Source organism: Anguilla anguilla, chromosome 9 (assembly GCF_013347855.1).
Source record: "Anguilla anguilla isolate fAngAng1 chromosome 9, fAngAng1.pri, whole genome shotgun sequence".
Classification (NCBI taxonomy): domain Eukaryota; kingdom Metazoa; phylum Chordata; class Actinopteri; order Anguilliformes; family Anguillidae; genus Anguilla; species Anguilla anguilla.
The window spans coordinates 2,061,474-2,084,755 of record NC_049209.1 but is presented as its reverse complement, the minus strand read 5'-3'; the positions used below and the strand labels follow the sequence as shown (position 1 = coordinate 2,084,755).

Sequence of the window (23,282 nt, the reverse complement as noted above, 5' to 3'; positions counted from 1 at the left end):
TGTGTCTGTGTGAGAGTGCGCGAGTGTGTGTGTGTGTGTGCCTCTGTGCCTGGGCGCTTCTGCGTGCGTGTGCGTGTGAGAGTGTGTGTGCGTGCGCGCGCGCGTGTGTGTGTGTATGCGTTTGTGTGTGTGCCTCTGTACGTGGGCGTGTGTGAGAGTGTGAGTGTGCGTGGCAGTGTATGCACAAGTGTGAAGATGTGCGTGTGTATAATTAGTGCAACATGCGCAGACACACACAAAGTAGTATTTCCTCTACTGTATACAGATACATACTGATATGTATTGGCAGACTGTGTGTCCATTTCTCTATTTCCTGACTGTCACTCAAGGCTGAATTTGGGGAAGGCCCCCCCCCCCTCACCTCTCAGCTCATTCCGGTTGTTAGGGGGCATCCGGGGGGGCTCGTTCTGGCGGGTGTTGTTCCTGGACGCCGAGCGCTCTCTGGGACCCTCCGACTTCACTTCGATCATGAGGGGGACCCACCTGTGCTTGTTACCTGAGAGAATGGAGAAAGCAGAGAGAGGGGGGTCAACCTGTCTTCCGTTATACCGCGCAGAGCAGCACAGCACACGCAAAATAATCACGAAATCATTCACCCTCACAGCCATGCGTTCAACCGCACGCACACAGTTCTCTAAAAGTTTCAGGAAAAACGAATGCATTTAATTAGGACTTTCAGGGGCGTTTTCAACGCGTCCTTGTGAGTGCTGCTATTCCGCTGCTGGCCAGCAGGGGGACTCAGCAGGCCGTGCTGGCGGCGCAGGGAGGCGCTGGAAAGGACTCCGGCCAAGAATGACGTGGCCCTGCTGGGACCCAGAGACCAAAGAGTGAGAGCACAGCGGGAAGGAGGAGGACGGGAAAACGCCTGCGGAACACTCCTACTCCTCCTGCACCTCCCTCCTACTCCTGCTCCTCCTCCTACACCACCCTCCTCCACCTGCTCCTCCTACACCTCCCTCCTACTCCCGCTCCTCCTCGCTTGCTCGCTCCAGGCAGGACCGCTGGCAAACGCTGGAAAACGCTGGCTAATGAAAGTCTAACTTCCTTTAAGTTAAAATAAACACTTCCAAAATTCCTCTAGGCTCATTCAAGCTCTTTTTTTACTGGACTTCCTGGATGTTGGACAGATGTGTGGGTCAGAGGAGAGCCGAGGTTTTATAAGGTCAGACGAGGCCAGAAAGAATTTGTGAAAGAAACATTTTTTTATTTTTTGTATTCTGACCCAGAAGTTGTTCTCTGGGATGGCTAAGAAAGGGACCAGGAGCCCCAATTTTAACTTCCCACTCGCTCACTCGCTCGCTCATAAGCTCACCCACTCAATCACTCACGCACTCGTACAAACACCGCACAACCTTTCCTCCTCCCTAATGTGGGTCAGTACTCTGGTCGTTAGAATTTAAGACTGACAGAAATGACCTCCTGCCCTCCCCCATGATGCCCCCCCCGCCCCGCCCCACCCCTCCGCCCCCCCCCCCACACCCACCTTTCTTCTTCTGCCCGTTTTTCTGCGAGTCCTCATCTCCGTTCTTTTCCTCTCCGGAATCGTCCGACTTGGCCTTCTGGTTCTCCTTGCTCTCCTCGCTCTCCCTCTTCTCCTTGGACTCCTTCTTCACGATCACTTTCTTGGGCACCTGGAGCGTATCAGAGGGCCGGCGTTAAACGAGGAAGACGATGATGACGAAGGGTTTTGCCGACGTCGCCAGTGCGAAGGCCGAGCTGATCAAGCTGCCTACAGATGCACTGAGACAGTAGAGCACTGTAGAGTGCTCTAAACCGTCTTCAGAACAGGACTGAACCGAACGCAAACAGGGCTTAATTAAACGAGCCACAGAAATGGATGCTACACACGTGACAGGGTTGGGCTGATAACATTTTCGCGTTTCACCAACGGCGAGGAATCAGCCGTCATGCAGCGTCACCAACGGAGACGCAGGCGCCTCGTACAACCGTCAATACACGACAACACACACGAGCGGGCAGTCTGATTTTCCTGAGTGCAGCCCACTGCAAATTCTCCGTGGGTGGGATCACTATAACACACACACAGTGGCATTCCATAGATTAGCACAGTCCGCTCACCCACTGTAACGTTGCACTCCATGCAGAGAAACGTTTCACGCGCAGCTGCGTCGTATCGTGCAGCAGCTGAGACGGAACCACACACACACAGTGCATCACTCGGGCTTACTTTAGCCCAGGTGTACACAAGCACCTTCACAACGTCAAGCCCAACTTTTGGACTAAGAACCCGATGAACCGCAACAGCAAAAACAAACCCAATGAACCGCAAAAGCAAACATGAAGGCCCCTCTCAGGCCCTGGCGTTGCACATTACTGATTCTTTTTCAGTAGCAGCAACACCAGGAAGTAGCCTCATATCTGCATGGGTTCCACGTTGCTACGATGCTAACGCTACAAAGCTAAAGCTACAAAGCTAAAGCTACAATGCTAAAGCTACAATGCTAATGCTACAATGCTAAAGCTACAATGCTAACGATAGAAAGCTAATGCTACAAAGCTAATGCGACAATGCTAATGCTACAATCTGACAGTCTGCCTGTGTTTCTAACACACAGGGATCTTCCAGTAATTTCGCAATCGCAGCAAAGACAGTTCATTTACTTTACCGTAGCAGATAAGAATCCCCCAGTCCACAGATCACTGCGTCAATATATAAACCGCCCCCTCTCAGGAACTCCACTCTAGCACTACCATCATTTTACAGACCCTGCAAGTGTTTATGAACATGTCTGAATGTTCAGTTATCCAGCTAACTCGATAATCCTGCTCTGTGATACAGGGTTTTACTCAGTGCAGTTATCCAGCTAACTCAGTAATCCTGCTCAGTGATACAGGGTTTTACTCAGTGCAGTTATCCAGCTAACTCAGTAATCCTGCTCTGTGATACAGGGTTTTACACAGTGCAGTTATCCAGCTAACTCAGTAATCCTGCTCTGTGATACAGGGTTTTACTCAGTGCAGTTATCCAGCTAACTCAGTCGTCCTGCTCTGTGATACAGGGTTTTAACTCAATGCAGTTATCCAGCTAACTCAGTAATCCTGCTCTGTGATACAGGGTTTTAACTCAATGCAGTTATCCAGCTAACTCAGTAATCCTGCTCTGTGATACAGGGTTTTAACTCAATGCAGTTATCCAGCTAACTCAGTAATCCTGCTCTGTGATACAGGGTTTTACTCAGCGCAGTTATCCAGCTAACTCAGTCGTCCTGCTTCGTGAAACACTGCCCACAGGACAGTGATCGCGTAAGAATGCCGAACGGCACTAACGGGAACGCGGTATCGCTGCTGCAGTCGCCGTTATCGGAATGTTTCTCTGCGTATCCCGGGACTGAACTCCGGGGACGCACGCCCCTGTGCGTTTACGCTCGACAGCAACCGCAGGGCGGAGAGGAAGGGCTCGTCCAGCTCTTCAAAGGGTCGCTCTGGACACCCCCCATGCAGACGAGAACCCTGCTCTCCGCTACTGCACGGGCTCCAGCGAGGGGGTCAAGGGGCACCCCTGGCGGACGGGACAGGACGGGACGGACGGAAGGGGGAGGTTGATTGGGGTAGATTTGGGGGTGGGGGGGGGCAGGTCTGGTGCATTGGAGTAGATTAGGGGGTGGGGGGGGTGCAGGCCTGGTGCATTGGGGTAGATTTGGGGGTGGGTGGGGGGCAGGTCTGGTGCATTGCTGCAGCTTTGGGGGTGGGGGGGGGGAGTGGGGGCAGAGTAAATTTATTACTGGAACAATCCTCGTTATTAATGACCTTTGGAGACCAACGGCGAACACAGGGAGCTTGTGCTCGAGCACTCGGGCCAAAGCCAAGCCTTCCGTCGAGAGCTTCTGGATCGCTCTCCTCGTAACTGTGTACATTTCAGCAGCCAGAGAAAAATGCCAGAGGAAGAAGTGATCATCTCATTCCATGCTCAGCCCCACGCATGCCGGTATGCAACTCGCGGCTCCATTTCTCTTCTTTGGTTAGGAGGCGAGGCTGGAATTCACACGCGCTATTAATAGCCAAAAGCCTACTACGCTGCGACTACCGTGCGACATAATCACGACCATTTTCAAAGCCGAGGAAAAAAAAACACAAAAAAAAAAAAAACAGTCAAACGCAAGTCAGCAATTATACAACGCACTCAACAGGCAGTGCAGATTAGCGTAATCATATTAATGATTAATCCAGCGTGATAACCTTCTCATAATTTCTCCCCCTGATCACAAGGAGCTGAATGTAACAATGTACCTTGTTCCCTTTTTTAGATTAAATCAACAGTGGGCATAAGCACACAGGGCAGTGAATCAGGCCTGCCCCGTGTCCCAGGGGCAGCACACTTACTGGGGATCTGTGTCTGGGGCCTACTTCTCTGACCGGCCTGACCAACGTGCCACCAGACCCAGGCCGGGGCGCAGACTGAATCTACGCAGAGGGGGACACAAGTCAGCTTTTTAACAGGAGCACAAAACCCACGTCTGTCGGCTTGTCAAAGGAAAGAAAGAAAGAAAAAATAAAAACAAAAGGCATTTTTGTCCCAAAATGACAACACACAGAAAACAAGGCACAAATACGGATACGGTTGTTGTTTGAAAATAAAAAGCTCCATTTTGTTTTCACCAAAAGCCTCAGCCCTCCTCACCCCAGGGGAGGGCAAATTATGTGAAAAGGCCTCAAATATTTGGCAGATTGGGCAGAAATACAGGCTTCTGGGAGAGAGGCGCTGGCCCTTTAAGAGACCCACAGCCAGGCAGGGGAAGTGACCAATCAGGTGCGGTGCTCAGGGGGGAAGGCGGGGCCAGAGAGGAGTGGGCTCCTCCGCTCTCTCCCTGCAGAGCGAGCCGGTCTCCCCCCCGAAAATAGCCGCAGGGCCCCGGTCGCGGGGGTGGCGGGGTGGCGGGGGGGACCCCTAAAAGGACATCCCATCTGTAGGGACCCGGGGCGGGTTATTCCTGGCTCCAGCGTGACCTACATCGCGTCCCGCGGCTGGCAGGAGAGAACCCCCGACCCTTTCCTAAAAAAGGCGGTTACCGGGGGGTCAGCCTTCCGCCGCGGCTGAATATCACACACACACATCGCGCACACACACACATCGCGCACACACACACACACATCGCGCACAAATAGCATCTGGGTGACTCTTATGCAATGGGCGTGAAATTAATAGCTCCGCGATGCCCCCGCCCCCGCCCCCACCTCCACCCCACCTCCACCCCAACCCCATCGCCATCCCCATCCCCCCCTCCTGCTCCCCAAACCCAAAGGGATCCCGCCCCTCAGCTGATGCGGGGGGGTCGGTTCGCAGGTAGGTTTCACCTGCCGAGAGGACGCTGGTGACCCCCAGCCTGGAGATGGTCAGTGTAGAGATATCCCCCCACCGCGGACTGTATTCGGTGTGTAATAAGCCTGACCACACTGCCCCGGGCATGGCTATACACCGGGGAATTCTGCGCCCACATCCCATTAAATGAGATTACCCATCATTCAGCACTCCGCACCAGAGGTCTTCCTTCAAACGGCACAGCCCACCTGCGATTTCCACCAATGAGACGATCCCTTTTGGTGGCACACTCCAGACAGGAGGCTCCCTTCCCCAAGTCTTCCTGTACTCTGTCCAGGAGTCTTTTTTTGGAGGGGGAGGACGTGGGGGGGGGGGGGGGGGGGAGGGGGAACGCGGCTCACGCAGAGTTCGGGGGGCGGGGCTTACCTGCATGTCCTTAGTCGCGATCTCGCCCGGCGTCGGCCAGTTGTTGGCGTCGCCGAAATCTCCGACCTATCGGGAGGGAGGAGGCGGAGATCAATCAAAGACCAGACCCCAAAAAAAACCAAAAAAAAAACCAACCGTTCACTTTCAGTTTCTTATGGGTGACTCAGCACAACTGCAGAATTCGGCAAGTGTGAACGCCCACATCGGGAGCTAGCGAAGGCACAGCATTCACACCGCCCGCCCACCCGTCCCGCCCGCCCGCCCGCCCGTCCAGCGAAATTCCACAGTCCGGTCCCTGCATTTCAGCGTGCCCTATAAGAGACCCCCTACCCCTTCCCCACCCTATCCCAGGCTGCACCACGGGCCCTAAAGACAACGGGCAAGGTCTGCCGTTTCCTCCGCTGCAGCGACTCACGGAAGACCTGAGCAAACCAACACTCGAACCCGACCCTCGAATCCAAATTCCTTTTCTCCCCGGGTCATTAACGTAACAGTGAGCGCTGCTGATTGGCCAGGCGGTCTTCACACCTGACTCCCAGGTAAAGGGAGGGGGGGACACCGGCAGCCTTTCATGGCCCTCGAGGCCCGTTACTGGAGTAAGAGGTCCTCAGCGGGACAGGGGGATTTGGGGGGGGGGGGGGGGGGTACTCACCTTTCCTCCTCTCCTGGGACGTGGGTTGCCCGCTCTCACCACCCTGGCTGGCACTGGTGGTTCTGGGGAGGGGGGGGGGGGGACAAAAAAGCACAAGTGAGATGTTTGACCAATCAAAACCAAGCTTTCATCCTACTGGGGGAAGGGAGGGAGGGGTGTGGGTGGGCAGGCAAGAGTTTGGGGAATTAAGAAAGACAGCTTTAACAGCCAGAGTTGATTTTTTTTTTAGTATTCATGAGTCATGGCCCATGTTTAAGTAGGAAGAAGATCGCTCAGAGGAACAATGGCTTCCTTAAAAGCAAACGGAGTTAAGATCTCCTTTGGTTCACTACTGAGAAACAGAAATACCATAAAAAACACATGCACCCTCAAAAAGGAAACAAACCAAACTATTATAAGGGAATTGGTCGTAGTTTGAAAGAGCATCATACTGAGCAGGACTCTGTATCTCAAATCTTCGCAAAAATCTACTCGGGCACAGCCCTGCCACAGATTCAGAATCAGGGTCACTTATAAAACCGGAGAAACCGAAGACTTGAATTTCTGCCAGGTTATAAAACCGTTACACGGCGCGACCTCGTGTCGGAAACCAACGTCAAGGAATCCACGAGCTTACGACGTAAAACGCTCTGCATTCTTAAGACCTGAGCTAAAGAATGCTAAACTTACGGGACTGATGGATCTTTCAAGTCTGTCGCAATTTCCACTGTGTGTTTGGGCACAGCATGCAAACTACAGCACAATGGATGACTATTTCCACATTAAAAATAGCTTAAGCCCGACTTTCGACGATGGACACTTCGGTCCTGAGCCCTCTGACAGACTCATCTCCCCGATCATGCAGTAACTGCACTAAAAGTCATTAGAATGCAATTAAAAGACTTCAGTTCCGATTTTGAAAGCAAAAAAGGAGAAGGATTCTTTCCCTCAAGAACAAGAAATCTTAATTCACCAAAAATACAGTATCGTTTAAGTTTTGGGAACCTCAAAATGTCTTCATTTACTTAAAGTATATCTCATCACCCAAAGACATAAATGTACTCGGATACAAATTTGTAACATTGTCAGCCAATAGGTAAATCTTACCAACGGTACCCAGTGAATTAACGGCTTTCAAGCTACCATTATTTCTCATTTCTATGAAAGTCTAAAAAGTTTTACAGTTCATTCAAAATCCACCCCACCCGGCTATTTCCAGGCTCCATCTTGCATTTTTACATATCTAGTATTGGGCCGGTACAGGAATTCACCTTTATCCACAAACTTGACCCCTGACCCTTAAACTGTAGTTCATAATTACAATGAACGGCAAACTTTAGTTCACAGGACATAAAAGACATCTGTAATAATGAGACGGGTTGAACTGACTCTCTGGAAGTTGCAGCTTGTCTGTAAAGCAGGGGTCCTCAATATTACCCAAAAAAGGCTGGTGTAGGTGCAGGCTTTCATTCCAACCAAGCAACAACACACCTGGCTCTAACAATCAACCACTAGAGTCTTTGCTAAGGACCCTGATTAGTAGAATCAGGTGTGTTGCAGAATCATCACTGCTTGGTTGGAACGAAAGCCTGCACCCACACCGGCCCTTTCTGGATGAGATTGAGGACCCCTGCTGTAAAGCATTATCAGAAAGGTTTGTGCAACTCATAGACAGTTATGGGCCAAGCAACAGGTCACTCCAGTCTGATGTGTTTAAGAAAGGCAGCTATATCTTGGTTAAAAGGGATTTGACAAATGTTCCATTTTGGTAGGACTAGATCAATACAGGAAGAAGTCCATATTTGGAAATTAAATGTTCAGTTAAGCACATCGCGAGGTGAGTCATCCCCCCCCCGTCTAAACGGGTTAGCAGAACACCTTTGGAAGACTGACAGTCAGAACCCAAAGTCGGGCCTAATCCAAGGCGACAGCAATTACACAAGAAGCAAACACGTCCGACAAAACTTTCATTTAAAAGCGTAAACTTCCCTCAGCTACTGACAACCAGAACAGGCCCTTCACCAAGATTGATTGATTGATTCTCTCACTCTCTCTCACACACTCTCTCTCTCTCTCACACACACTCACTCACTCTCAGTCACACACACACACACACACACTCACAAACACTGCGGATGCTCCAAACTGTTATGTTCACAGCATTTGCTTTTGCATAAATTGTGTACTCTGCTTAACATACAGACAGAAGGACACACAGCTATCTTTACACTCCGATACCCACAGGAAGCCCGAAATTAATCATGCTCCAAACTTCTGAAAGATCAAAAGCTTCCAACATGCTCCGAACACATAACCTGAACAGCCAGTCAGAAATTCCATAGGACAGAAACCATGTCATTGCTTTTTTAAAAACCCGGATGTCCCTCAGCAGGGGAAGCACATGGCGTTTGCGTTCGACAGAACAGCCGCGACGCACAGAGCTCACAGAATAACGAGCAGAAGCAAGATGGTCTGACCTTAACGGTTGGGGTGGGGTGGGGGGGTGGGGGGGGAATTCATCTGCTGACATTTTAAATCATCTCAAAATATTAGTGGCAGTTGTCCAAGATTAGACGTCGTTCGCGGCATGGTCATGGTTTTAGACTAGTGGTCAAATATTGGGCAGCGTGGCATGGACTTGGCCATGAAATCTCACACCCGCCAGTGTGCACTTATTTGATGTTTATGTGGTACTTGAAGGTGGGGGGGAAAAAAAAGGGGGGTGATGTTGGCCCTCATCCCTCCTTTTTGGCGAGTGTCTGACAGCCAACATCGCCCCAAACCGTAGAGCTGTTCCTTGGCCAGCCAGGAGCTCACCAGTGCTCTCTTCTTAGCGATATTCCAATCCAAATAGTTGACTTTTTGCCCAAGCCTAAGACTGTTTTTGTTTCGTTCATTTCTTCAGCCTCATAATGGCTTCCTCCACTCGCGCGCTCGAGGTTCTCCCGAGATACACACCCAACCAAACTGTGAGCCTTTGATAAGGTGTGGGCAAATGGAGACAGGAGCTGGTAAAGCAGCAGAGGCAGAATAAAACCTTAGAGCTGAGGCCCAGGCTGAGGCCACGCTCACAACAACAAGGTCTGGGGGCATCAAATCCAAATTAGCATTTAAAAAAATGACCAGCAAAAATTTCCAAAATACACACAGATGGGTTACATTTATGACCGGAATGCTGACCTTAAAACTAAAAATAGAGTGATGATCCTATTATAAACACAAAGCAAGACCATGCTGGAAGACACTTCTGAAAACGTAGGGTGCCTAGTCAACTGCAGCAGACATCGGAACTTAGTACGGAGTATGAGCGGAGCATGTGGGCTAAATCTGGCCCGTGGGAACATCGGGGGGGGGACTCTGTATTCAGAGGAGCCTGTGAGGACCGAACGAACAGGCCTGAAATGCCAGTAGCTCCATGAGAACGGGACCACGCCCACACACTCAGCAAATACACGTGTGAAATGAGACATAAACGAGAAATGCGATTACGCTGGGGCCTTAAAATCAAGTTTTTAAAGGTTCTAAAAACCAATTTCATGTTCAGGTACTTGTATTCTGTAATGTTAATAAAAAAATAATTTAAAAAAACTTTTCTATTAGTTTGCCCGATTCATAAAATCTATAACTGAACATTTTATTTCCTGAAGATAAAAAGCAGGCTAATATTATACGTGCATACTTTTTTAGGGTTAAATTAAATTCAGCATGTACCCCCAGTGGCACTTGTTCTAGGATTCCGTTCTCTTGGTGCACACAGGGGTCAGAACAGACTCTGCTAGGCCCGATTCTCCCAATTACGTTAGCGAATAAACTCAACGTGCACAGTGAAATACCACGACTGGCTGCACGCCTTCCCAACAACACGAAAATGAAGTTATAACAAGACCAGGTCAAAACCTAGTACATGGCTGGACCGGCCGACCAATGGTCTAACTTCATAACTCGGCCGACCAGTGGTGTAACTTCATCACTCAGTCAGTCAGTCACAGACGTTCGCAGTCCACAGGATTAAAGGCACACAGCGCTCCGGACACGCGCCCCTGTGGAATATGGGCGAGACACAACGAGTGACATTCCACAGAGAGCTACATAACTGTACCGCAGGAATATCACAGGCCCGCTGTTATGTCACAAGTCATCACCAACTCTCAGAATTACAAAACGCATCACCCCCCCCCCCCCCCCCCACCCCACCCGGGGGCAAACCGATGCACGTATCTGTGAAATACCCTTCATAATGGGGCCACAGCAGAACCCAGGACGAACGCTCAATTAGCCCCTTAGAGGAGCGAGATCGCAGACACGCGATTGGAATGTTCTCAACTTGACATTCTGATGATGATGTCACAGTCACTGCCGGTGATTGAACAGTGATGAAGTTCTAGAACACTGACTTAGAATTTTTTTGCGGGGGGAACCTTCCAAAAAACCTACTCTTCAAAAGGGTCCATCCATCCAGCCAATTCTGAGCACAGAAATAAACCAGCAGAATTAAGCAGTTAACCACAGACAACCATCAGCCCTTTATGCAGCAAGAATCAAGAGTGCTGGAATCCTATGGTTGATATTATAATCATGATTGTGCATGCAAAACATTTATGCACCAGTCACTAGTGCTTTTTGTTATGAATAATTTGGCTGAATTGTAGAGGGTTCTGAGCAGGCCTCCCTATATAAGCACAGTTTCAAAAGCAAAGCAGTGCATATTTGGTGATTTTTTTTGGACCAACGGCATAAAAACAACAAAACCTACAATTAAGTGTTCTGGCTGCTTCAGGGTTTGGACCCCTAAATACCAGGTCTGATTAACACAGCCCCCCCCCCCCCCCCCCCCCCCCCCCCCCCCCCAAGCACGCCCCCCCCCCCTTCATATCAGAACTGTCTAATATAAGAAAATAAAGTCGCTGCTTCTTAAACATGGCCGCCACAAACCAATGAGCTCTATCTCCTCATTTCCTCACTGACTATTATTATTCTTTATGTGCTGTTCAAAATATACAGCCATAACTTCTGCATCAATGTTGAGGGCTGCAAGACACTTAAAAAATATCACACGGTGGTCATTTTGTTAGATGCTGCGACTGCAATATGACTTGTGACAGAACAAATATTAAAAAGGTGAGCCACTTGCAGTTTTCTCCTGACATGACTAAGCACACACTCAGCAGGTCTGGCTTCAAGACGGCTCACAGGAATAAAGGCACCTGCACCATAACCATAAATATATATACACAAAGATAAATCAACAGATCTCCAACATTTTATTTACCTGATCGGACCTTTAAAATCAATCCTTCAGGCTATACTGGTATCCCAACAGCAGTTATAATCTGGAACGCACATAACTTCAGACACTGTAGAGACAAGCCAATCAAGTTGGTCATACAAAAACTGACAGGGCTGACAGCGTATTCTATTAGAGGAAGTAAACCCACAATTTTACATTCCTCAACTATTTCAGCTAGCGGGCTAGCTAGAGAAATCCGTAGGTAGCACAAGCACAGACACTACTGTGCGATTGCCAGAAGCAAAGAAAGCCTTTAGTTCATGAATAAAAGATAGCCACTGCAAGCAGGGCCCGCAGACAGACACTTAAACAGAGCTTCCAAGTGATCTTTTGGCACCCAGTCTGTTTACGTTCACATCCACCTCAGTTCGACTGAATGACTTCATCTTCGAGCTTAAAAGGTCCGGCGTTTGTTCCACGCCGCCTAGTGAAGGAGGACCCTTCTGACTGACCAAACGTCTCCAGAGCGCCGGCAGCGCAGAGGCAGGAGCGTCGCTCCACGAGCCAGACGCAAACCCACCTCTCCCATTTCGTCCTACTGACCGAGCGTCAAGAAACCGCTAACGCTAGCTCCAGTCCAGCCACAGCCCGCGCGCTTTTCAGCCTGAACTACTGAGAACGTAGCGTGACACCATTTTACTTTCCATTCAACTTCAGCCACAGGCAGGGGTGACATGTCTTTGTACAAGTTTGCATTCTGGCCACCGCAAGAGCAGCTCACAGCGAAACAATTCAGTCACAGACCAGCCCACTGAGATAAGTACTACTGCAAATAAAGCAACAATGACTGCGGCTCTTTTTAATCCACAGATCCATTTCAGGTGCTCTTTTGGTTCCTCACATTTAATTCCTTTCAAGAAACCTGCCGCTCCACCAGCAAGGAATATGACACATGTAAGCATTTAAAAAAAAAACCCACACAATCTCCAAAAATGAAAATTGTGGGGGAGAGGTGTTCCAGAGTCCACAGGGCAGGCAACTCTGAATCCCCTCCCCCTCCCCCCCCCCCGCAGTTGTGGATTTGGTTCCCTGCCATGGTAATTTTGGTACAGAAAATGCCCCCTGTCCATAATGCAGTCTCCTTTACCACTGTCAGAATAAATGCTAATTATAAATTATATATAGAAGGTGGACTGTTCAATCTCCTTTAAAAAAACAAAACAACTCTTGCACTCATTTTGCAATTTGACACAAAGCTGAAGACCTAGATTTTAAATACAGGCAACCAGGCCAGCGCCATATTAAGTTTCTGACTACAGTGCACATGCACTCCTGTACGCCAAATAAGTTCTCCAACGCAAAAACCCTCCTGGGCAGAAATGATTCCTTTATTAAACCTCCAAAGGTCTTCTGAGGATACACACCCTGGGGCGGAGGGGGAATTAAAGTGAACACAGGTAGCCGTCTAGTTTCTCTCGCGAACAAAGGAACTGCACTTGCTGGTCGGTCCCTTAAATGATCACGAATCGTTCCAGAGAAGAAGCAGTGGTGAAGCAGCTCTCATTTGGTCAGACAGAATGGACAACATGGACGGCAGAATGCACACGGACAGTTATGGAAAGTATAAAGCATAACCAGAGTCACTCTACAAGAAGATGAAGGAATGTTTCACATAGACTGAAGGTTGTTAGAGCTCACAAGGACCACAGGAGGCGGGGTAACATTGTTCCCAGTTTGTCTGGGTTTAATTTAACCCTGGGTTGCTCACCTGTCCAAAGCCCTGCACTGCAGCATAAACACACAGTCCAGCACGGAACACTGGTGATCACAGGGCAGCGGGTCATTGCCAGAAGCGGGTGATTGGCTGTAGTGGGTGATTGGCTGTAGGACTGCCCAATGAGGCCCCAGTTGTCAGTCACCATGCAAAAGCAGCAACTGTGATTGGACGCACAGCGTCGATCTGCCTGGCAGCCGGACGCAGGTTTGATAGGTGACACAGGCTGGCTTGTGTTGTGCTGAACTGACAGACTCTGCCGCAGCTATGGATGGGTCTTACAGACACAGCTATAGGGGACTGCAAAACACAGGACCTCTTTAAACAGATCCATGCAAGCACTAATATAGCCTACTACCTTGGCATTTTCAAACTTCGATATCATCATTTTTTCTGATCAATATATGATGAAGCCAAAAAGTAAAATCATAAAAATTATGTCCTGATATTAATATTTCTGCCTGAACATGTGAGTGAACGCAAAACAGAAAGAATAATTGAGGAGGTGGGCGTAGGGGGGAGGCAGAATATTTACAGAGCAACTTAATCGAAACGCACAACCCTAACAAACGGTAACTCGAGCAGCCAGTAAATGTGTCAGGTGTCACTTTCACCATTTAGACAGGAACGCAAACACAACGCCGCGGCGATCATCTAAATGAGCGTCGTTTGTGGGCCCTTTTAAAATGCAGACTGCGTACGGACAGCGTTTCAGCGCAGCGCAGCGCAGGATTTCTCCCTAAAAAATACACCACCGCGGTTCATCCAGTCATTCCTTCTCCCCCTCATGCCAACTGCAGAAAGAGAAACAGACCTATTTTAACACAACCGTCCAGAAGACGGCCGTTGGGCGAGGCCCAGGCCTCGGACACTCAGGGGACGAACGGTCGGGATTCTCTGCTGCTGCTGCCAGAGCGGTTTTATTATTTAATGTGATTAAGACTGTCACCGGCAACACAGCACGTCATCAATACACCCATATACTGCCCCGTCTGAGAGAGAAGTCCCGTCCATGCAGCCTGTGCTCAGACTGTGCTCAGACTGCGCTCAGACTGCGCTCAGACTGCGCTCAGACTGCGCTCAGACTGCGCTCAGACTGTGCTCAGAAACACAGGCCCAGTCCACTGCAAGGCACTGAGCACTGAAGCCCTTCAGCCGAGTAGCAATATTAACGCGAGCACACAGCTAACGCTCCTGCGCTGACAGGTCACACACCGTTCCTCATTCACAGTCAGTTCAGTTTAATCGATTAATAACGTAAACACATGAAGACCTAACGGTCTGAAGGGTCCATCTGAAGAAGAACTTCAGTGAACTAAAAATGTACTTTTAGTGTCTCAATGTACGCACCAAAAAAAACCTTCGCGCCTTTCGATGCTTGAATGGGGGGGGGGGGGGGGGCTAAGGAGAAATTAAGAGCATGAGTTAGCAGAGTAACCCCCCCCCGACCTGCCCCCACCCCCAAAAGCCCAACACCACAGGACTCATGATCTGCCAGCTAGCTTTACAGCTTTACCGGAATTCACACGTTAAAACAAAACAGTGCTGAGAAGAAGATGGTCTTTGTTCAAGAAGCTTGATTAGAAACATTGGCGATGGGGAGGGGGGGAAACATACAATAAGCAGCACCCGTGGGCCGTGCATCGAAGCTTTCATTGATTAATTTATGAGGGGAAAAAGCAGGATGAATTAAACCAGGAGGTAAAAGCTGACAAGTTGGGGCTTATAAATCATAGGCATGGAGTAAAAGCAGCTTTAACAGGGCTTTGCGTTCTGCACCGACTCCAGCGGTGCTATGGGTGACTGGTAAAGGAAGGGCCATTCCTACTGTTACAGGACATGGTCTGGAATAACCACACAGACCCCAGCGTCAGACACATACGAACCAAATCTTTATATGTACAATAATTTCTGTTTATTTTTAACCAGGGTTTCCCTTCAAACGTGGGCGTGAAACAGAGCAAAGCCGACAGAAGGCAAACTGGGGGTGGATTTGAATGCACGGAGCCGATAGGGCAGTGGAATGCGCTTTTCAGCAGCACAGCCAATCAGGATGGCCCCCTGGCCTCACTGATATGGCCATGAATTACCGTAGTGTTTCACAGGAAGATCAGCAAACCGAAGAGCATGGCTGCTGTCAACACCCAGCGGAGCCTGAAGCTGCACGCACATGCAGAAACACAATCATGGGCAAGATGCCTCCAGCTTCGCTTCAGAGTCAGCATTTAAACGCAACTTTCCAGCCTTATACATACACGTATATACATATGGAAAACAACACTGAGGTCATACCACAGTTACATTTAGACCAGCTTCATCAGATTACACATTAACTTTTACAGATAAATTTCCACAATTGTCTTCACTACAGTTGTTTTTTGTTCTCCTTTTATCAACAGTACTGATTGCGAGTATTGTTGATAAAAGTCAAGGTGGTTCCAAAACTACCTTCAGCCGAACACGGCTAAAACGATAAATGAAATCCAAAGAAATAATAAATAAAAATAAATCCTGTACGAGGTGAGTCTCGATGCACCTCAGGGCGCTACTTCACGAGCCTCCATCTTGGACAGTGATTTAGAGGGCACCAGACGCATCACTTCCTGTTTTCAAAGCAGACCCTTGAACTACGAACTGACAAATAAGGCGAGAACTTCACCCCCGTGTGTGTAAACAGCCACTATGAAATCACTCCGGGAAGGGGGGGGGTGGGGGTCAAAAAATGAAAACATTGTGCGAAGCTCACAGTTACAGGCCTGCATATTCAGACGGTAAAGCACATCGGTGAATATCTCCACTAGCAGGCCGGCGGTCCTTTCTACAGACGGCACCTGTGAGCGTTCACACTCCAGCCAAACGGACTGCGTTCCACGGACATCACAGGGTATTTAAAGGCCCGCAGCGAGGGGGGGGGCGGCCTCGAACCCCGTCCCCCCCGCGCCATTCGATCAGACGGGCACGTTCCAAAACCTTAAAGCAAGACCGCTGTCAGGTTACTTCAGTACTGCACAAATATTTCAGGTAAAAAAACATTTTAAAAACAATCCATCAGAGGACGGTTTTATGAAACAAAAACATCCAGGCCTGACTGTACAACACACAAGGCAGTGAGAGCGAAGACTGTATTTACATAACCCTCAACTGAAAACAGGTATGTACAGAAACGCAGATAACATGGGAAAGGCTCTAGTTCATCAACACTTTTTTCCCCAACAAAATTTTTTCCATACACACTTACAATATATACACCAACTAATATATACACTGTGGGCTCACAGCTTCATTTCACCATATTTAGTCCAAAACACATCATTTCAAAATAAAACTTTAGTTTGGCGAGCTTTACTTTTTGATGGCCTTATGTGAGGGTTAAAAAACCAATAAGATACAGATGATTTAATTTGGCCTGGATTAAGTTCAGAGTAACGGACTTGACACAGCTTGTCAAAAAAAACGGAGAAAAACTGAACTAATTTCAATCTGCCACTCATGATAAAATGCCACCAGACTTTCAGTAAACGAGGTGTGCGCGAAAGAAACCCACATGGACACGGAATACACATCCAAGGGCAGTTATTAGGCAGCCCAACCCAAAGCTCAGAGACAAAGTCATCACCAGCACACAAGGGGGCACCCCCAAATCAGCACCCCCAAATCATTGGGGGTAAAAAGAAAGGGGGGAAAAATGTTTAGTTACAAAAATGTAAAAAAAATTTTTTTTTAAAACTTTGATGGATATCCAGGTCAGCGCCCCCTCCCCCTCCCCCTCCCCCTCCCACCCCCCCTGAGATGCAGCCCACCTGTGAACACACATCAGCACACGGCCTGTGACAGTTCCTGGGAATGAGAACGCCGTCTCCCAGACGCTCCGGCCGCTCCCCCCGGGCTCTGGCCCCGCCCCCCCCGTGCCCCCGCCCCGGCCCCACCCCCCCGCCCGCGGCTGCAGCTCCCTGCTCCAGAGGGCGGGGGCTCAGGTGGCTCAGATCACGTAGCGCAGGTGAGCATATCTGCCAAATTCAAGGACGCGTCTTCACCCCCCTCTCCCGAATCAGCCGAGAGCCGGGCGATAAGCCTCACGCCTCGCTGGGGACCCGGCCCGAGCCAAACAGCGCTGCAGGCAGGAGAGCATTTTTAAAAAACACCTTATTAAAATAGCGTCATTACAAGTTCAAGGGGTTTACCCAGGGAAGAACTCTGCAGAGAACACTCAGCCACAAGCACAGGATCCTCCGACATCACCCGCCATACACACTGCGCTTTATTCACCCCCCCCCCCCCCCCCCCCCCCCCCCCCGCCCGCGACACCCCCATTAGAACCCCCACCGCTCAGCTCCTACCCCTGCATGTTCACAGGATCGTATGAACGCAACTGAGAAATACGGTACACATCAAAGACCGGGAAAAATACACGCAGTCCAACATTTATATTTCCGTAAGACCAGATTTAATATCATAGCTAGCTAGCGTGCGCGCGCACGCACGCACACACACACACACACACACACACACACACACACACACACACACACACAGACGCAGACACAATTTGTCCTTCGGTCACGTTCAAGATTCAGCTCGAGTATCAATGAGGCAAGCTCCCCACAAGATGAGGTGAATCAAATATGGTGGAAAAGACAGGTGTGTATGCTTCTGTCACTCACTCTCACACACTCTCACACTGACACTCACACACGTCCAGGCTCCCAAACTACTGCTTTGGGTGCAGGTACTCTGGAAATGCCTGAAGTGGGGGGGGGGGGGGGGTTTGGGGAACAGTCCTGAGGCCACATAGGCCTGAGCAGCCTGCTTCCGCGGACCGCCACACAGCCCCACCCCCCCCAAAACAGAGGAGTTTGGCAGAGCCCCCGGGGCGACCTGGCTGGGGGGGGGGGCAGTACGGGCCCGGCCCACACTCACTGCACCCCGATAAGAGCAGGGCTGGGTGGCAGGCGTGCTGGGACAGATCTTAACAGCTGTGAGAGAGGGCGTGTCCATCGCCACTGCAGCCACTGCCCCCCCCCCCCCCATGATTTACGCCCCTCTCTGCACCAGCAGGAGCACAAACAGAACATAAGACCGTCTGCCACTCAGAAGAGATTTGGACATTCATTTTTAAATAAATAAAAAGACCAAGCAGGAAGGGGTAAAGATGAAAGACGCCTGGTTTACCAAGCAAACCACGTACATACAATACATCCCCCCCCCCCCCCCGCCCCCACCCCCACCCCCACCCCCCCCATGACTAAAAATATATTTTAGCAATCTTCGGCACTTTTCATCTCCAGAGGCCCAGAAGTGGGTTAGTTCTGCGTGTGTACGCACGCGCTGGGTGATCACGCAGCTTCACAGCGAGCTGTGAAGGCACCAGGAGCGACTGCTCGTTCTCTCAGAGCAGGCTGGGCGAGCGGCAGCGCTCTCTAAAACTAAAACATCAATCGGAGCTGAAGTGCTGCACAGGACTCCTGCGATATTTCTCCCAAATAAAACGGGACGGTAGACTGCGGACTGTCCTGCGCCTCCTTCCCTCTTTAGCCCCCCCCCCCCCCCCTCGTGTCAGCATTTCTTCCCAGGTCATGACCCCCTCACCGCCCAGTCTTGATTCCACGTCAAAGAGGGGTGGGGTGGGAGAAGACTGAAAGATTTTGTGATACGACTTCACGACTTAGCACAGCTGACGAGCTCCAACAGAGGTAATCCCAGGTCAGTTTGGAGAAGACAGAATATTTATTGGAATCCAAGTTGGGCAAAAAGTTTTTTTTTTTTGTTTTTTTTTTATAAACGTGTTTGGCAGATGTGCACATCTAACTTTATGCTTCACTTGCTTTACAAGCAGGAATTTCGTTTTGGGTCAAAGCCGTGAACAGACTGTCACACAGGGCCGTATGTCACAAGCCTGCAAGACAACAAGTCCAAATAACAGAAACCATTCCAGCACCATGTCCTCATTTAACGTCAAATATTTAAAATATTTTGGTCGGCATGCAAGGCATCGGTGACACAGGAAAACTCCAGTTTTGCAAACTGCCATCGTGGAGATCCATGTAACCAAAAGGCCCCGTTTTAGTTCTCTTGAATAATTCATCTTAAATTCCCAACCAATCCTAAAAGTGTTAAGGCTTTTACAATAAAGCTTGCTTCTGGGTGAACCAGTGTGAAGTCAAAACGGCTCACTTAAATACAGCATCCCAGAATAATAAATATAATGTTCTCTGACACAGAAAAAACAACAGAATTGGAAGCAAGACAGGAATGCCCAATTGTACATTTGGCATTCCTCTGTCTCAGGAATTAGCTGATGCTAATTCGAGGAAAACCCAGCCAGACCATTTCCCCATGCCCCTGACAGCCTTGGCATGTGGCAGCCAAATACGACAGATTTCACATTCTCACCGATATTTCACAACACCGAGAGGGACCTTGAACAATGTACACGGGACAGGTTCTCACTGCGGGGGCGTGAATTTGACCGTTACAAAATGACAGGGTAGAAATTACCTCTGGTCAGCAAGGTGAGTGAAAAGGTAACACTTAACATGACACTGGAAATATGAGTTTTCTATAAAAAAAGATTTTATTTATGAACTGTAACCATAGTTTTAAACTTAGTCTGTACACGCTTATAGCAGGCATCCATTATGCTTTTCACTACTTTTAACAGTGTTCAGCACCAATTCTGCTGAAGGCACTAGTAAGACCGACGTTGAAACAGAAAATGTTTACTACTGTGCAGATTCCTGATAGGAAAAAAAAATCTGATTACCCGGTCCTGACTACGGTAGCCCTGTACTGATACAGGACCGCGTTTCAATGAGTTGCTTTCTTGTACAAGGACCGTTCGCTTATTTCCTGTAAATGCACCCCCCCGCCGATCACGGCAGCACCACGGCAGTAGAAAACAAGCAGTTCTCCCTGACTGTAACCGTGGGGGGAAGGGACGCGTTTGCAAGGCCGCCCTGTATTGTTTACAACTTTCTCAACGCCAACCGTGACTTCAAACTAACGGGATAACTCGAATTAATTCGTTATCTGATCGGTTTCTAGCGTTCCACTTCTTTTTAAGCTGCCCCAAACAAAAATAGCGGTTTGAAGTCATACATCTGATGGGATCACATGGCTGAAACCACGTTGTCTTGATACTAAAGGATTATGGGATAGAATAACTTTGAAACGCCAACACAAGGACACTTTTTCTTCCAAAAAAAAAAAATCAAAAGTAGACTATTAATACAGAGGACCAGTGTACAAACTGCTTATACATGTTGCATTTTGCAACCATTTCTCTGTAGAAACTACCGAAATATAAATTATATCAGGTGTTAGCGAGCTAGCCAGATCTTGTGCGTTGACGTGACGAGGTATCCAGCAAGAAACCTCATTAAGACGGCTAGTCACATGTGTAGCCAAGTACCACAAGTAAGCATTTATAACGATAAAATCGCAGCTAGACAACAAGCCAACTAAAGTTTTCGTAACGTTGAAAAATCTTGGACTAAGGCGGACTCACACGTGGACAGAACACGTGATGTTCCATAACAAACCTGCAATTTAACGACCCTTTCCAGTCAAATTCGGTCTTTATACAGTGAAGGTCACCGCCAGAGGATGCCTTCCCCCAAACCAAATGTAGTGCTATGCATGAAAATAATATCAAAATGCTGACTGTGGCCTGTCCGTCTTTCACTATCCAATTAGCTAGCTATTAGATAGCTTGTTAGCCAACGACTAGTAGGCCCCAGGATGGCTTTGCCATCTAGCTGCAAGTTTGGTTAAGATAGCTAAACTAAATAACTTGTCCTTCTAGACATTCAGGACTGCTAGACAGCATTCCAAATTAGCTAGCAAGTCTGCGTTTTTTTTATTATGCTCTGAAGCTTTGTCATAAATTGGCTCGCCAGCCAGACGCAACGCTGGAGGGGCAAAGTCACCATGTCATGAGCGTATGGTTAGCTAGCATTAGCCAGGCAAATTAGCAAACCGGCTATTCCGTCTTCTGCACGCTGTTAGCAAAGATGTTAAGACGGCCAACAAACAATGGATCACATCCTCCCTGACTAGTGCACGGGCTTAATGGTTTATATCTAAATATATTTACCGCTGAATATTTACAGTACGCTCAAATAAAGAGTGGTAACAAGTACCATTTAACCAGTTGTACAAGCCAGCTGGCAAGCATTGTGCAATGACAACGTGGGATTAGCTTGTGGCAGCTCAACCACCGCTAACGTTAGCTAAGCAACGGTACTACCGTTAGGCAGTGACCTGGACAACATTCTGATAGGGATATTAGTCTATAGAGACTTGGACACTACCACGAAGGTACAACACAAGGGCCTGTCATATTAACCAGCCAGCCAGATAGTGCTACATATCATACCACCCACAAATATGCAACGACCCATATTAGCAGCTTGATAATAGATTACTCACTGTTAGTCTAACTGGAGAAGTTAGTTCCTACATATGATTTCGTAGCTATCATACAACATTTCAAACCCAATCAGCTGACTACTTGGGCAGCTAGGTAGTTGATACAGGCGTAAAGCATCCCCTTATTCCTAAAATAGTTTTAGGCCTTACTCTATATATAGAGCATTCTGGTAGTTAGCTTGCTAATGTGCAGTGCAGCATTACCCCTGTAACTCCCCACCGTCCTATCGCGGGTTGGTTCTGGCTGTCCAATGTCCGATAAGAAACACAAGCAAGCGAGTTAAATGCCGACAGCAATAAAAACACACATTAACAAGCATCTAGCGACTATGGCTGAACGTGAATAACCAGGGGAGGTACACACCATGATGAGTTTGCCCATTCACACTGACCACGGTCACTGCGTTCATTTTCTTAGTCCACGGGTTAACCTTGGGCGGGGGGGCTTCGGCAAACTCCTTTTTGCTGCATTTAAGATCTTCCTCCATTTGCCCATCGGAATCTTTGAGATGGGTCGCTTCTTTATCGAGGTTGATCTTTTCCTGGCTGTTGCTCTCATCTTTCACCTGCTTTTTGCTCGGCTCCTTCATGGCAAACACTCCCTGTTCCGACTCGCCTCCCTTGACTTTGCTCCCCTCGTCTGCAGCAGACGTCGCCTTCGCCCCCTTCTCAAGACATTCATCTCCTTGTTGCATTTTGCTTGCATGCCCGTGCTCCTCTTGCTTCAACAGAGGATTGTTCGGTAGGAGAGTCTCCACCTGAGTGGCCATTTCTCCTTTTCCTCAACCCCCAAATTCGCCTTCAAATCGAGAGCAAAAAATATTGTAATCCGCAATTCAACTCGTCTCTATCTTTTCTCCACTCCACCCCTAGACCAAATACTCTTTAGTCTAAGATGCAGAGTGGTCCGTTTAAATTAAAACATATAAAAAACACCACCGAACACCTCTTTAAAAATTTCTTGCTAATCTCCACCACTAGCAGCAATATGGAAGAACACCACGCGATCGGGAGGTACGCGCACGTACGCCCAACCTGGGAACGAGCACGCAAAGATGCGCGTGAGAGAGGCGTAATAATGATGACGTAGCTCTCAACGCTGCCTTGCAGAAATGAATTTACGAAGCGTTTGCTCCACTTCACCATATTTGCCCATATGCACGTGTTGAATGCAGGAGGAGCACGTGTGTCCGTCCACATGTTGGAAATGTTACGCGCTTGTAGTCGCAGCTTTTGGATGTACGCCATGCCTCCGTAATGGTCGTTTAATAGTATGTTTATACCGCGTGTTAAATAGTACATGCGTTTCAATGGCGTTCAACGATTTTTAAAATCCCACTGTGTCTGCTGTGTCATAGTCTCTAATTTGTTTGGAAAAAAGTTGCAGTACAGTGTGAACAGTACATCCCAGGCAGTGATTGGCTACTGTAAGGCGGGCCTATTTAGCGTGTCCACATGGGCTTATGTACACATTTAACACGCACTTTTCTTAAGTTCACAATAATATAAAATGAAAGGT

At 48.7% G+C, this 23,282-nt stretch overlaps 1 protein-coding gene across 2 annotated transcripts in view; it reads right to left on the bottom strand.

Annotated features, from left to right (window-relative positions):
- larp1 (La ribonucleoprotein 1, translational regulator) overlaps positions 1-22,815 on the bottom strand; it is a 34,456-nt gene extending 11,641 nt beyond the window's left edge. The window contains exons 1-6 of one of the 2 annotated variants that reach the window (XM_035433657.1): positions 22,128-22,815; positions 6,357-6,418; positions 5,705-5,770; positions 4,342-4,422; positions 1,484-1,631; positions 362-496 (exon numbers count right to left, since the gene is read on the bottom strand). In XM_035433657.1, the coding sequence (XP_035289548.1) occupies positions 362-496; positions 1,484-1,631; positions 4,342-4,422; positions 5,705-5,770; positions 6,357-6,418; positions 22,128-22,533 (898 nt within the window). In that variant the 5' untranslated portion in view covers positions 22,534-22,815. The remainder of the gene's footprint in view (positions 1-361; positions 497-1,483; positions 1,632-4,341; positions 4,423-5,704; positions 5,771-6,356; positions 6,419-22,127) is intronic. The other variant, XM_035433658.1, reaches the window with a different exon arrangement.
- Between the last annotated feature and the right edge of the window lie 467 nt (positions 22,816-23,282).